This window comes from Sphaerodactylus townsendi, linkage group LG02 (genome assembly GCF_021028975.2).
Source record: "Sphaerodactylus townsendi isolate TG3544 linkage group LG02, MPM_Stown_v2.3, whole genome shotgun sequence".
NCBI lineage: Eukaryota > Metazoa > Chordata > Lepidosauria > Squamata > Sphaerodactylidae > Sphaerodactylus > Sphaerodactylus townsendi.
The window spans coordinates 37,417,347-37,432,366 of NC_059426.1; the positions used below are offsets into that span (position 1 = coordinate 37,417,347).

General features: G+C 40.3%; 1 protein-coding gene across 1 annotated transcript in view; it reads left to right on the forward strand.

Annotated features, from left to right (window-relative positions):
* The window catches only part of BAZ2B (bromodomain adjacent to zinc finger domain 2B), a 259,702-nt gene that overhangs the window by 232,110 nt on the left and 12,572 nt on the right, over positions 1-15,020 (forward strand). Inside the window, 8 exon segments of the mRNA XM_048486766.1 lie at positions 161-223; positions 1,828-1,972; positions 5,387-6,057; positions 10,553-10,826; positions 11,221-11,376; positions 11,844-12,004; positions 13,320-13,630; positions 14,053-14,188. Coding sequence (XP_048342723.1) covers positions 161-223; positions 1,828-1,972; positions 5,387-6,057; positions 10,553-10,826; positions 11,221-11,376; positions 11,844-12,004; positions 13,320-13,630; positions 14,053-14,188 — 1,917 coding nt within the window.

The following is a 15,020-nucleotide window of genomic DNA, read 5'->3' on the forward strand; positions in this document are numbered from 1 at the left end:
TGCACAGATTAAAAATAAGTTGGGGACCAAGATTCCACAACGAATATACGACTTTCGCTTTATTAAGTTACAAGGCATACAGATGTGATAGCTGTTTATAAGGAGCCTGACTAACCTGTAGAGAATAACACAGCCACTGCATTTTGTTTATTGGCGGTAGGATGATGGGGACCAGGCAGCAAGTGTGGAGGAACTAGAGAAACAAATTGACAAGCTCACGAAGGTAAGCTGCAACTGTTATATCTAAATCTCTTTATTTAGACATGCATAAATTTAATTTGCAGATTATTTTTCCCAAAAAACATTCTTAAATAGGTGCTTTACTACCCTATCCAAAGGGGTGGATCTGCCCATGGAAGCAGCGCTTGGCTGTGCCAGTGCATTTGCCCTACCCAGGGCACTTGCTTCAGCAGAGGGGCAAATCCACTGATACGAAACTGCCACAGCCCTCCCTAGTATTGGAATGCGACGCGATGCCAGCATCCCTGCCACGACCGCCAGTGAAGTCAGGGTAGGCCAGGGCCATGACCAGGGGAGGAGCCAACGTTAATCGGCTTCCTCTCATCTTTTTGCCACCTTATGCCAGGGCCTCGATTTAAGCCAGCATAAAAGGTGGCATAATTATTTTGAGCCCCTTGGGAACTTCTCAGCATCGGAAGGCTTTTTTTGGCTTTGTAAGCCTCCCTATGCCACAGGGAAACCTCTATAGGAGTGGCGGGGTGGTGACAGTATGGCCGGTTGCCTTGCCTCTTGGATGCAGCTGCCCTTATTCACTCGAATTTAAGGGACTTGCTTGCAGAAGATGAAATTTACAATTGAAGCAAACAAAAGTAACAAGAGCTTCAGTTTCTGGGAAAGGACAAGGAAAGAGATGCTTGTGCCATTTTGACTTTTTTGCTTCAAGGGGGAGAGGGAGAGGGAGCTGAAGGCTGGTGTGCGCCACATTTACCTGAACCTGTGAAAAATAATTGGAGTTCAGGAGTTCAGCATTTCTTCCAAATGATAGATTTCCTCACATCAGATTATCTGATTGACAGTGCAGCCCTAAACGGAGTTACACCCTTCTAAGTTTGTTGAAGTCAATGGGCTTCAGTGGCATAGTGCCTACAGGGCGTGGGGGTGCGACGCCTTGGGCAGAGCAGCAGCGGAAGCATGGCTAGGCCATCAGGCGGGTGTTCTAGGGGGCGGGCAATGCTGCGGCAGCGGGGCAGGACACACGCGCGCCCAGGGCACAGTTTTCCCTCACTGATGGGCTTAGTTTCGTTCTTTGAGCACCCAAAAAAGGAAAAGGAAACAGGGCCATTGCCGAACCCCCCCCCCCTTTTGTTGTTAATCCTTTGCTGTACACATTTGGGTGAAATGGCACTTACAGTTGCTACTATGAGGCACTTACAGTTGCTACTATGAGGAGAAAACATGCGTGGGGGACATTTTAGAAAAGGAGGTCTATCGCACCAGTCAGCAGTTCAGAAGAAACAAAACTTACATGATGTAAGGCGGGAGAGCGGGCAGTGGGATGGGAAAAGTAAAGCAGTTGGGCACCTATGCCATTCCCTCAGCAGCAGGTTGGGATTTTGCAAAAACATCACGATTTTGGCAATTTTCGAAAAACCCAGGTTGAGGAAAATATAACGGACCGATCCCACTTTGGGGAAGGGACCAGTATGAAATACTTTCCTAAACCGGGATATTCCTCTTCATCAACCTGTTATATTCCTACCGTGCAGAATCCACCAATCTAACTGGTCGCTAAATAATGAAGACAGAATTGTGGGGGGAAGAGCAATAGAATACATTATAATGGTGCATTTCTTTCTAATCAAACAGCAACAGAACCAATACAGGAGGAAGTTATTTGAGGCATCTCATTCTTTACGCTCAATGATGTTCGGCCAGGATCGTTACAGACGTCGATACTGGATTCTGCCACAGTGTGGGGGTATTTTTGTTGAAGGCATGGAAAGCGGAGAAGGTAATGAGGTAGTCATAGGAATGATTCCCTCATTTATAGGTTTCTTACAAGCTTTGCTTTGGTGGGGAGTTGAGGTTTTTGTTGTTTTGTTTTTGCTGTCAAAAAGTTCTATCAATAAAGACCTGACAAGCATAAATCTGCATAGTGGGCTGATCTCTGGGTGACACTGTTAGGGAAGATTGTTAACCTTATAATAGAACACTTCTTGATCTTACAGGGACCTTCTCTGGATTGCAGAGTGAAGCACTGGAGTTAATATTGGCAGGGATTACTTCAGCAAAATGGCAGCTTGAAATGACAGGCTGGGAGAGTCCATGAATGACCTGTTAGCAAATCACCTAAGCTTATAGGGGGGCATTATTTTAGTATAACAATCTGGGCAGATATCAGAAGTAACATTGGAGGGGGGCGTTCTTTAACGGAGATATTTGGTCCTTAGCAACCAAACATGAAGGTGGATCCTCAGACAGGTAAATAATTAGAATATGGTATGTACAGCAGAGGTAAATCTACTGCATACACATTCAGCTACTCTCCCCAACCTCCCTGCCAGTAGATATGCGCCTCTCACAGATGTTTTTCTGAACTCAGTTACTAATGTCCTAATGTAATCACCATAAAGGTGATTCAGAAAATTCTGATAAGCATAGTCAGAAAATTAGGACAGTACTATTTTGTTCCCTCGCGGAAATTAATTCAGCTTTTGTAGAAAATGAAAACAGTCATACACATGCTAGCAGTCCTAACTATAAACACTGACCTTCACTTATCTGTAATTACGCAGCTGCACTTAAGTGATGTGGAAACTAAGCCAACAAATGATTGCCATACAGAACACGTGTCCCTGAAGTCGTCTCCCTTCTCTGCCACTGTCTATCTGCCACCGTCTATTTTCTTTTGTCCTTTGTGACAATTTTTTTGTTAATTCTTGTTGACACATCCTAGCAGGCCTAGAGTCAAAACAAGGACCTTCTCCTTTTTCTGAAAGATAAACTTTGGGGTTTTTTTTAAACAGACGGCTAGTATTGTTCTGATGGTTTGCATTTCAACATACTTAAATACCCCAATGAAGAGAAGATGGTTGGTACATGGAAGCATTTTCCACACGTGGGTCTCATCAGGAACCACAAAGGCAAATCCAGACACCACGCTGATTCCCCTCTAACATTTCCACTAAAATAAGGGAAACTGATTTTGTCATTTCCTTCCTTCTGCAGCATACCTCAGAATCATGCCCTCATACTGTTTGGGGTGGTGGGGGTGGGGTTTTCTCCTGTCCCTCAGAAGTGGCATTTGAGGAGGCACTTAGGGCTGTAGTAGGAGAGAGGAGGTACTAATGGAAATCTTTCCATCAGTAGTCATTAATGGAGGCATCCAAGTTATTGTCCATCTGCACTTAATTGTGTTCAGCTATATATGGATTTGGATGTGGATTCCTAGCCATATATACCCTGTTTCCCCAAAAATAAGACATCCCCTGAAAATAGTAGAGGTTTTGCTGAAGTGCTAAATATAAAACATCCACTGAAAGTAAGACTTAGCAAAGTTTTTGTTTGGAAGCATGCCCGTTGAACAGAACACCAAAGCATGCAGCTGTGAAGCGGAAATATAAGACATCCCCTGAAAATAAGAGATAGCGCACCTTTGGGAGCAAAAATTAATATAAGACACTGTCTTATTTTGGGGGAAACACGGTATGGATTCCTAGCCATATTCTGGCACAAGTTGTCACATGTAACAATGTAATCTGAACTGGATGAAGATAATAATCTATTTTCCTGTATATACAGTTACAACATTGTCCAGATATTCTCAATGACCATAGATTTTAAAACTGTAGAAATTTATTTGATCAAATTAAATCTAATTTAATTTAATTGCATTAGAGTTGTGAGGGTTTTCTTCAAGAAAGCAGGGACCCATTAGGCCCAGCTTTTAAAAACCATCTGAATTTATAAGGTGGAGACTAGAGTCAAGGGTTAACATCCAATTGACAGTCACAATTTCTCAGTAGTCTGCCCTAAGAAACACTTCAATATTTGATGAGACTTCCTTCATGGAATAGGAGAAAAGAGAAACCCAGTGGAACTCTGCCTCTGTATCTGATTTTAATTAAAACTGTGATCGGGTTCAACTTTAAGCTGCTTTGGGAGCCAATCTGGCTGAAAAGTAGGGCATAAATGTATTGATTAATTAATTAAACGAATGAGATTTGATGTCAGACTTGACACTTTTTTGTAATATTAGATTATAACATACAAAAGCTGATTTGTACTGTGGCTTCTGAAGAGCTCATACTCCCCACGCTTACAGTTTCTGAGGGGGGGTGGTCTCCCATCCCCCTGGAGTTGCATTGTGGGGAGGACATTCCAGACCCCATGCTGAGGTTGGTAAGCCAAGCTTAATACTGTGAATTTAGAAGGGTGTTTCACTTCTCTATTAATTTAGTAATTTCCAACTCCACAATAAGACAGATACTTTAAGCATTATGTAGAATGAGGAAACAGTATAAAGTAGTTAAGTGGAATTACAGACTAGACCAGTTCTGTGGAGAATGTGTGTGTATTACATTTTTAACACTCTTCCATATGAACAAAATATCCTTCGATCTATACAAAAATTACCAGAGAGAAATGTTTGGCATAACCCTCTTCTTGATGTCCTCACTTAGTACACACCATTACATTTCTTCCTAAGTGGGGCAGCACTCAGAAATGGTGGCTCCACCTCAAGGTGGACTTCTGCTGCTTTAGTTTTTCTCCTCATTCTGAATAACGTATAGAAAAACCTTTTCCCTCCAAAACCTGAACACTTACTAAAATGCTAATTTCACATGTTTTTTTCTAAACAAAACTATACATATGTGTGGTTATGCCTGTTGGCAGTGGAGGGGGGGGGGAGACAAAGCAATTGTAAACCGCGCTGAGACTTTTAATGGTAATGTAGGGTATAAAACCCAGTTCTTCATCTTCTCTTGTATGAGCGTTCAATGACAAGTATTAGTACAAGAAGCGGGAGATGATTTCTGCCAGTTCCCCCCTTTTTTCCGTACCGCCTCCCCCATGTGTCGTCCCTCTCAGTGCATGAGGGTCCTTTGTACTTTTGGGGGAGGGAAATATCCCTTCCATTGATCTGTTTCCATTCAGTTTGTAGAATCTGGATGATTTCTTTCCATTTTGAAATTATATTTTCCAAACCTTGAGCACATTTTAAGACAAATGTGTGGAGGTGGCTGATTTATTTATTTGTTTGTTTGTTTGTTTGTTTATTAGATTTGTAGACCGCCCTATCCCGAAGGGGTTCTGGGCGGTGATGACATTGTTCCTCTCATAGCATAAAATTACAGAAAGGGTCCATCATGGCTTTGTTAAGTAATGGTATTGTTGTTGTTGTTGTGTGTGTGTGCGTGCACAGGTCTGGAAGAAATGGCAAAAGAAAAAGAAAAACTGAAAAAGGCCAAAAATATTCATGTCAAAGAAGAGATGTTTGAGACCTCTGAAGAAAAATTAATCTGTTCAAACCCAAATCAGTGTGACCAGAAAGAAGATCTCAAAGAAAAAGACAGCACAAATCTGTTTCTGCAAAAACCTGGCTCTTTTTCAAAGCTCAGCAAGCTGTTGGAGGTAGCAAAGATGCCTCCCGAGACTGAAGTTATATCCCAGAAAGCCAACGGCAGTGCCGCCAACGGGTGCTCCTTATCTTATCAAAACAGCTCTAAAACCTCACTCTGCAGTCACCAGCCCTCGGTATCACAAAGCAGTGGTGAAAAGTCCGATCCAAATAATCTCTTTAATCCTCTTGCAAGTGGGCCAGGGAAGTTTTACAGTCCTCCATTAATTCCAAATGACCAGCTGTTAAAGACTCTTACAGAGAAGAGCAGACAGTGGTTCAGCCTTTTGCCTAGAACTCCTTGTGACAACACGTCGGTAACCAATCTGGATCCACCAGCTGCTGCCGCTTCTTCGCTCACTCCTCACTCTCATCCTCCATCCAAGTCACCTTCACCTGTCCCGTCTCCGCTTGTTGGTTCCGCCTCTTCACCAAATCCAATGGGATTAAGTCCCTTTGCATTATCACCCCTTCAGGTTAGTATCGTGTTACATTTTTAAAAGTCCAATCTTGTTTTCTTTGTACCAGCAAATAAACTTTTGGTTTCTTCCTTCACTTTTGAGGTGTGCAGACATCCATTAAAGGGTAAAGACAACCAAGCCTAAATTGTTTGATGATGATGATATTATTATTATTATATTGATACAAAAAACAGTTATACACAGCAAACAAGATCAATATGCTGGATTTTGTATTACATCACATGTCAGACACTTCCCAAGCATCTAGGACTGTGTGATGTATCGACGAATAATGCGTGCAGAGCTGAGTAGGGTGGCTTTTTGCAGCTGACATATGGTGATTTTGTCAGCACCAATTGTTTTTAAGTGCTGTCCAAGGTCTTTAGGCACTGCACCCAGTGTGCCGATCACCACTGGGACCACCTTTACTGGTTTGTGCCAGAGTCTTTGTAGTTCAATCCTTAAATCCTCGTATCGTGTAAGTTTTTCTAGTTGCTTCTCATCAATTGTGCTGTCACCAGGAATTGCAACATCGACTATCCAAATGTAGTAGTAGTAGTAGTAGTAGTAGTAGTAGTAGTAGTAGTAGTAGTAGTAGATTTCACAGCTGCCAGATCTTTAGCTGGTTGTTGGCCTTCATTACAATTCGAGCCTCACCCAGAGGCCTAGGAAATTGTAATGTATCAGCATAGTATTCGTGTGGATCCCAGCAGGGCTGCCTTCTGAATTTGACAGATGTTAATTTTGTCAATTCAAAGATGTTTCAAGTGCTGCCCTAGTGTTTTCGGGATGGCACCCAGGGTGCCGATTACCACTGGGACGACCTCAGCTGGTTTGCGCCATAGGTGCTGAAGCTCGATTTTAAAATCATGGTATCTAGTTGTTGTTGTTATTTAGATATTTATGTCCTGCTTCCCCCCCTCCTAGGGTACCCAAAGCACCATATGACATAATTTCCCCCCTCTTCTATTTTATCTTCACAACAGTCAGAATGGTAGAGGGTTAGATGAGAATCTGGAAGACCCAGGCTCAAATCCCTGCTCTACTGTGGAAGTTTCCTGGATGACCTTGAGCCAGTCATCTACATCACAGGGTTGTTGTGAGGATCAAGTGGAAGGGAGGATGATAGTGTAGCCCTCTCTGGATCCCAGTTGGGTTCACAGCAGTTTTGTGAGGTATATCAGGCTAAGTGAGGGAGAATGGCCCAAGGTCACCCAAAGAGCTTCCATGGCAGAACAGGAAGTCTCAAAGTTCCTCGTCCTATATTCTCACCCCTGTGTCATGCTGGCTATGGCGAGATGGAATTATATTACTTTATCTAATTTGATATAATTATAATGTATTCTTCTTGCTGGAGTCACACACATGAGACTTACAAGTGGAGTTCAATAGGAGGCAGACTGTGTCCAAAAATGGTTGTTGGGTTAAGGGACTGATAGCAGGACTCTACTTTCTCCTCATCTATTTTCATTTTCTTAGAAATCAAACCTTGACAATCATAGATTAAACATATACCCAGATTCTCTAGAACTACGGATCAGCCTAAAGCAAAAAGTGTTTACCTGGAAGTAACTTGCATCGATTTTAGTGCAAATGAATTACTGTTATTAGAATTGCAACCAGAGGACACAGTCCATTTAGCCTTTGCATTTCCCCCGTCCCTTTCTTCTCCATATTCCTTAATTTCCTATCACCAGACTTTTCGCCTCCCCATCTTATTGGCTACTATCCTGTGAGTGGATGGCTGTATTTGTGGGACATGGCTAAATTTTGCGTAACCGTTTTATGAATTTTGCCATAATTTAATGGAACTTAACTGAAAAATGTTTAATGTTTTTTAAATTAAATTAGATGTATATCAAATTGCTTTAAATGAAACTAGATACATTAGACATAATTTTGTGATCAAACATCCAAAAATGTAATGTGTCTGTTTTATATTTTATAATTATTAATCTTTGACTGTAAATAAAAAATTGATACTTGTGGGCACCTTCTCACAATAATACATATGTAAAGAACCAGCTTTTAGCATGTTATCAGCACTCTTAATGGTAGTTGAGTGAATGAGAAAGCAACCTGTGTTTACACAAAGGAGGCAGCTGCTGTAAACTGAATGACAAAGTGCTACCATTCTGGAAACTGAAAAAAATTGTTGAAAGACATTTACTTTTTTCATATGCTTGCAAGGAGTCAGCAACCTATGACTGTACAGTCAAATATGGATCTTCAAAAAAGAAAATGAAATCTTTGTTGGGGTGTAGCACAGTGATAGGTGGAATGCAAGGATAACCAATATGTGAAAGGAAAATATTTTTATGGAACTAGAGGACTTCTTAAAGATGCTTTGCAGAAAGGGAAATGATAGAGGTGGCCAGTAATCCAAGTGTGAACCATATGCAGATTTATGCCATTGCTTTAAAGTGTTCCTGCATATGAGTGTTCCTGTGTATGCATATTACTTATTGTGAAATCTCATGTGTGCTACTTCCTAATACAGGACTCAGAACAACCACTTATGTGGGCTGTAGAAAATTTATGGCATATTAATCAGCATGTCAATTATCAGCAATGCTAAGCAGCATATTTTCACTTACGCAGATGGCTTTCTTGTGCTGGTTTTTTGTTGATCTCTTACTCTGATATGGTGTTGTTTTTAAATTATACAGAGTTGCTGACTATGGATGCCAATTCCAGGTTGGGAATTCTTGGAGATTTAGGGAGTGGAGCCTGGGAAGGGTGGAGTTTAGGAAGGGGAGGAACCGCAGCAGGATATAATGTCATAGTGTCCACTCTCCAAAGCAGCTTTTTTTTTTCTCCAAGGGAACTGATCTCTAGTCTGGAGATCAGTTGTAATATGGGAGACACTGCTTCTTTAACAATGGACAGAAGGGGCCAAGCCAAGGCTCTCTAACTGACGAGATCTGAGAGAGAAAAGGAGTTAAGCAGGGCTGTTTACTTCCCCCCACATTATTCAACCTGTATATCAATCAGGATCATAGGTATAGATTTTTTATGATCATATAATAGTAGTCAAATCTGCAGCTCAAAAATCAATTGGGGCAATTGTCAGATTCTACCACACAAGAGGAGGCCATTTAGTCGACCCAGCTATTAAAATCTTTAAAACTAGAGTCATATCCATGCTACTCTATGCGGTAGAGATTTAGGGATGGAATATACAAGTTCTGAATAAAAAGGAAACCATTCAAAATTCCTTCCACAGATGAATTCTGACACTCCCTAAGGCACAGGTGTCAAACTCGCGGCCCTCCAGATGTTCATGAACTACAATTCCCATCAGCCCTTGCCAGTATAGCCAATGCTCATGTTGGGAGGGACTGATGGGAATTGTAGTTCATGAACATCTGGAGGGCTGGGAGTTTGACACCCCTGCTCCAAAGGGGACATCAGCAACTCTTCTCAGGGCGGAACTCAGCTTGCCCTCCATTCATAAAAAAGAGCTCTTTAAAACCAACTTCATTTGGTAGCCAAAGTCTGCAGATTTTACAAAAAGATTCCAAATTACATGCTACCTCCTTAAACAATATATAGCTGCACAGTTCCAGATGATCTAATGCTTTCACCAAATACTAATTTTGATCTCCGGGATTTACTTTTTAGAGGAGACAATTTAGAGAAGACAATTTTGTGGACAGAGAAACAATTTTACATTCTAAGTTTGCTCTGTTATATAGCCTTATCAAAAAAAGCCTCTTATCTAGTTGACATAACACAATATAAGAAGGGCTCTGACAGCATTGAAATGTATCAGGTCTTTTGGGAGTATAGTTTGGGATACTCTGTGTATGACAATTGATGTCTTGTGGTTATTTGTAGTATATTTTATGATATTTTACATTTGTTTTTAGATATTGACGTATATTTTCTATTGATATTTTTATGTATAGTTTTCTACTGATAAGAGTCAAACGCTGTGCAATAAAATATAAATTTAATGTATTTAAACTCTATCACACTTCTCAACCTCTTTGGGTTCCAAGATCTCCAGGCCTCACCTGGAGGTTATCAACCATGTTGTTGATGCCACTTTAATCTTTTATTTCTAAATATCATGGATTTCTAAAGCAAGAGTAATAACTTTATCATGCTATAGTTAAAAATTTCTATATGAAAAAAATCTACTTTTTAATTCTTCAGTTTCATTTCACACACACACCCTCCCCCCACTCAGTTGTCATATTTTTAAAGACTTCCTGTAAGTTCTATATCAGTGGTTTTCAACCTTCCTAATGCCACAACCCTTTAATACAGTTCCTCATGTTGTGGTGACCCCCAACCATAAAATTATTTGTGTCTCATTTCTTAAATATGTGTTTTCCGATGGTCTTAGGCAACCCCTGTGAAAGGGTCGTTCGACCCCCAAAGGGGTCGCGACCCACAGGTTGAGAACCGCTGTTCTATATAATCTTGGAGTGAAACTATTATCTTGAGGTTTCAGTTTTGCTTATGTATTATGTATTTTTCAAAATGTATTTTGGACTAGCAGATGAAGACCGGATTGCCTGTAATGGGACTTCAATTCTGTGGATGGCCTACTGGAGTAATTGCTTCAAATCTTCCATTTTCATCTCCCATTTCTGCCATGGGATCAGGACTAGGATTGTCTGAGGGAAATGGCAATTCATTCTTGACACCCAGTGTTCCAACCAGTAAAAGTGAATCACCTGTGCCACAAATAGAGAAACAAGTTTCTACACCTTATACAGTGGTTGAAGTAGCCAAACCAGTTGATTATCCTAGTCCAAAGCCCATTCCAGAAGGTAAGTACCACCTCCTTCCATCAGGGGGAAAAAAAGTCATTTCTAATGTCAGAATTTCAGCTATCACTGCTTGGATTTCAGTTTAATATTATTATTTTTTTCAAATATCCTGAGAAGAACCACATACGTAGCCTGAGATTTATTCAACTGAATTTTCTGCAGGAGTTTATACTGTTAAAGAAGCAAGCTATTGTTAAATTTAAAAAGAGACTTGTCTTTGATATTGGAAATAGATACAAGAAAAAGAAAATTAAGCGTGTCAGCTGTACAGTCAGTTCTCTTGTGTGCTCACAAATCAAATTTGGATACAGAGCAAGGATTTGATTATTCATAATAAGTTGTTGTTTTTCAAGTGTTTCTTTATTTAAAAAAAAATCTCATTGTTTTCATTCAGAAATGCAGTTTGGCTGGTGGAGAATCATTGACCCAGAGGACCTAAAAGCTTTGCTTAAAGTGTTACATCTCAGGGGAATTAGAGAAAAGGCCTTACAGAAGCAAATACAAAAGCATATGGATTATATTACTCTAGCCTGCCTCAAGAACAAAGATGGTATGTAACTGAAATGTCACACACATCTGACTGCCGTGGCAAAACGTCAACTAGAAAGTAGCCATTTTTCAAGGACCCCATCTATGAGCCAAGATGACATATGGCATTTTTTTCTCAAAACAGAATTTGAGAATTAATGGCTTCCCAGATTTTTTTTTCTTTAACCAAGTCATACTGAGTTGTTTTAAACAAGAAAAACACACGCTCTGTGCATTCATGTGCACAGAGAGATGCATACACACAAAGTTTCTTCAAACTGATTGGAGCCTCTGAAATGCCAAACTGATCATTACTGTCTTGGGGTAAGATGACAGAGGCTACAAAAATACTGTTTTTGTTTTAATAATTATTGCTGCTTGGCCTTGCTGTAATATTAGGTTTCACCTGAGAAAAGAATTCCTGAGCTTGCAGAGTTCAGTTAGATTGAAACTTGTACTAAAGTAACCCAATCTGATTCCCAAATGCAGTTGCAATTATTGAAGTAAATGAAAATGATGAAAACCAGGTAACCCGAGATATTGTGGAGAATTGGTCCACAGAAGATCAAGCCATGGAGATGGATATTGCTATTCTTCAGCAGGTAGAAGACTTAGAAAGAAGAGTGGCATCCGCTAGTTTGCAAATCAAGGTAAAATGTACTTCAGTTAAAAACAACTCTCTTCAATGTCGCTGCAGAAGTTATAATTCGAAGCTGTTAAGCACAGCTCTTCTACAGTTAAGAATAAGTGTCTTCTCAATAATGTTATGGGGGGTGGCAATATAGTTTCATAAACTTTGTATCACCTAGGCTGAAATTATTTCATCCTTTCTTTAAAAAATGATTTTTATATGAAATTGTATTTTTTGTTTTGGTTAAATCTTCAGAGAAGGTATGTGAACCATCACAAGGAGCCCAGCTAGAGGTTACAGGGGACATGTTAATAAGCTTACATTTTACAATTAACATATAGCAAAAGAAACATGTAGCATGATATCACCACATTCTGCCTTTCCCTGTCCCCACTTCAATTGATTGGTTGCCTCTAGCAGTGGTTAAGTGTGAAGATGTGGGTCTAATACAGGGTCTCCAGTGTGATGCCCCTGCGTGCCATGGCGCCTACTAACACCTTTCTTGGCACTCTCCAAGTGCTTTTAGAAAGTAGGTGTGGATTTAGCCCGGCAAAACTTCTGATTAGCTATGGGAGAGTTAATTGGCTGTGCAGATTTTTTAAAATGCTGCTTTGGCAGCAGCTGCCACCACAACACAGCTCTTTACTGTGTGACTGAAAGTAAGCTGTGGCAGCAGCCATTTTGTGGCTGGCTCTGTCTCCTGTGGCATCTGTTTCATGACAGCCATTTTGTGACTGTGCCCACCATGCCATGTCAGAATTCCAAAGGTATTCACTGGGTGAAAAAGGGTGGGGACTCCTCCTTTTAAATATCCATATGTATCCCCACAGCTTTTAGGTAGACCTTAGAGGCCTTTGGGATTTTTTTTTCCAGTCACATGACATGTCTTATATAATAGTCAAAAAACCCTTTGGGTGAGAGCCAGTTCCCAGTGGCAACTCTTTCTGTTTCATCCATGCTCATCACCAAAACCATCCACTCCAGCTGGCATAGCAATAATTACTTGTTGCAAAAGTGTATATTGAACTCTTAATATATACTTCCACAGAGGGAAGAGGGAAGGTGAGAAAGTCACAGTCTGTGGGCTATCTGTAAAGACACATTGGGAGGTCCAAGTCAGTATTATTGCTATAAAACTCCCAGCTTAAATGCATGTGTTATTGTACAAGTGATACAGGAAAGAAAGGCTAACACACTCTTAAACCGGAAATGTCTGCAATGTTCTGAAGGGGGAAAAAAATACTGAATTTAGGGGATGACACTAATCCCACTGTCCATATGTCGATGTTTACAGTAGCAAACAAATCTGTGCAAACCTTTCTATCAAAATGTAGGGTTGGATGTGCCCTGAGCCCGCATCGGAAAGGGAAGACCTGGTATATTATGAACATAAGTCAGTTACTAAATTGCATAAGAAGCAAGACGGTGACTGTGCTGGCGGAGAAGAAGGCAGTAGCGGTGCTCTAGAGCGGAAGAGTGACAACCCTCTAGATATAGCAGTAACCAGACTTGCTGACTTGGAGCAGAACATAGAGCGAAGGTATCTGAAGAGCCCCTTAAGTACCACCATTCAGATCAAAGTGGATAATGTGGGCACAGTTACTGTCCCTGCTCCTGCACCATCCGTTAGTGGTGATGGTGACGGGTAGGTTATTGAGATTAACTTGACAAATTATTGTGCTTCTTTGCTAATTGGAGCCTATTTTCTATTGTGTGTTTTTATCTATGTAACCTTTTTGTACGTCTTCCGATCCGCACGGGTCGCATTATTTATGCATGGAGCTTTTGTAAAGATTTTTTTTAATTGTTTTCTTTTTCTGTTACTTACGTTAATCCTTCAAAGTTTTTATCTTACATTTAACTGGTTGTGACTAAGCTTTTGAGGCACGAAGCCACAGTCTGTGCACTACTACATCAAATTTAGTTGCTTCAGCCTTTATTACCCTCACTTGGCTGTGTATGTTTTTTTTGTCATCGCTTGGCTTTCAATGTGACAATGATCGTTCCACGTTCAGAAACTGATGAAAATGGATGTGACCTGCTTAATTTCTCTATATTTCAATGCAGAATGGAAGAGGATATTGCTCCAGGGCTAAGGGTATGGAGAAGGGCACTGTCGGAAGCTCGCAGTGCTGCACAGGTAGCTCTGTGCATTCAGCAGTTACAGAAATCAATAGCATGGGAAAAATCTATTATGAAAGTTGTAAGTGTTGCGAACTGATTTTTCTGTATCCTATTTTCCTGCTTTCAGACACCTCAATTGATAGTGTATCTTTCATTTCTGCCTCTGAGAATTACTTTTTAAAACCATTGGTTAGTGTGAATTTTGAAAAAAAAACTGTGCCAAATTCAGCATTCTGAACTTTCTTATGACAAGTAGCCCTTCTTACTGGTATATTTTGATCATATAATTCCTTCCCCGCCCCCTCCCTAAAATTAAAAAAAAGTAGAATGGGTAATTCTGGGCCTCTCTCTGTGGGAGGACACCATACAAATAAAAAAGACCCTTTCTGTGTTATTATTATGGGGATTCAGTGTCAAAGACTGCAATTAAAGGCTTTTTCAGAAAGATGAGATGCAAAGTACATGCTTAAAAAGATGTGCATGGCTTCTTTGCATGCCCACTTAATACAGCTGTACGTGCAGATTGGACGACTGTACAAGCACATAGGCTGAAATGTCCATGCCTGCATAGAAATGACAAATTAACAAGCACTGCTGTGTTAATTGCATATTTATAAAAGGCATGCAAATGCATGTAAAGCGATATTGCATGAATCCTGGGCATCAGATTTCTGAAAATTAAGCTTTTTAATACTATAGCGTTCAGTGGGGAAATGCTAACAAATAATGAATATGTTGTTGAAATAACTAACTCTTTTTTTCCTACTGTTACACTTTAGAACTTTTCAAATTCTCTTTTCTACCCTGCTGTTCTGACCCATTTGTTATTTGTATATTATATCTGTGTTGTAGGCTCAGACAAAAAGTATTTTGCTTTCTTATCCTTTTCTTGAAAGGAGGTTTAAGTGGTG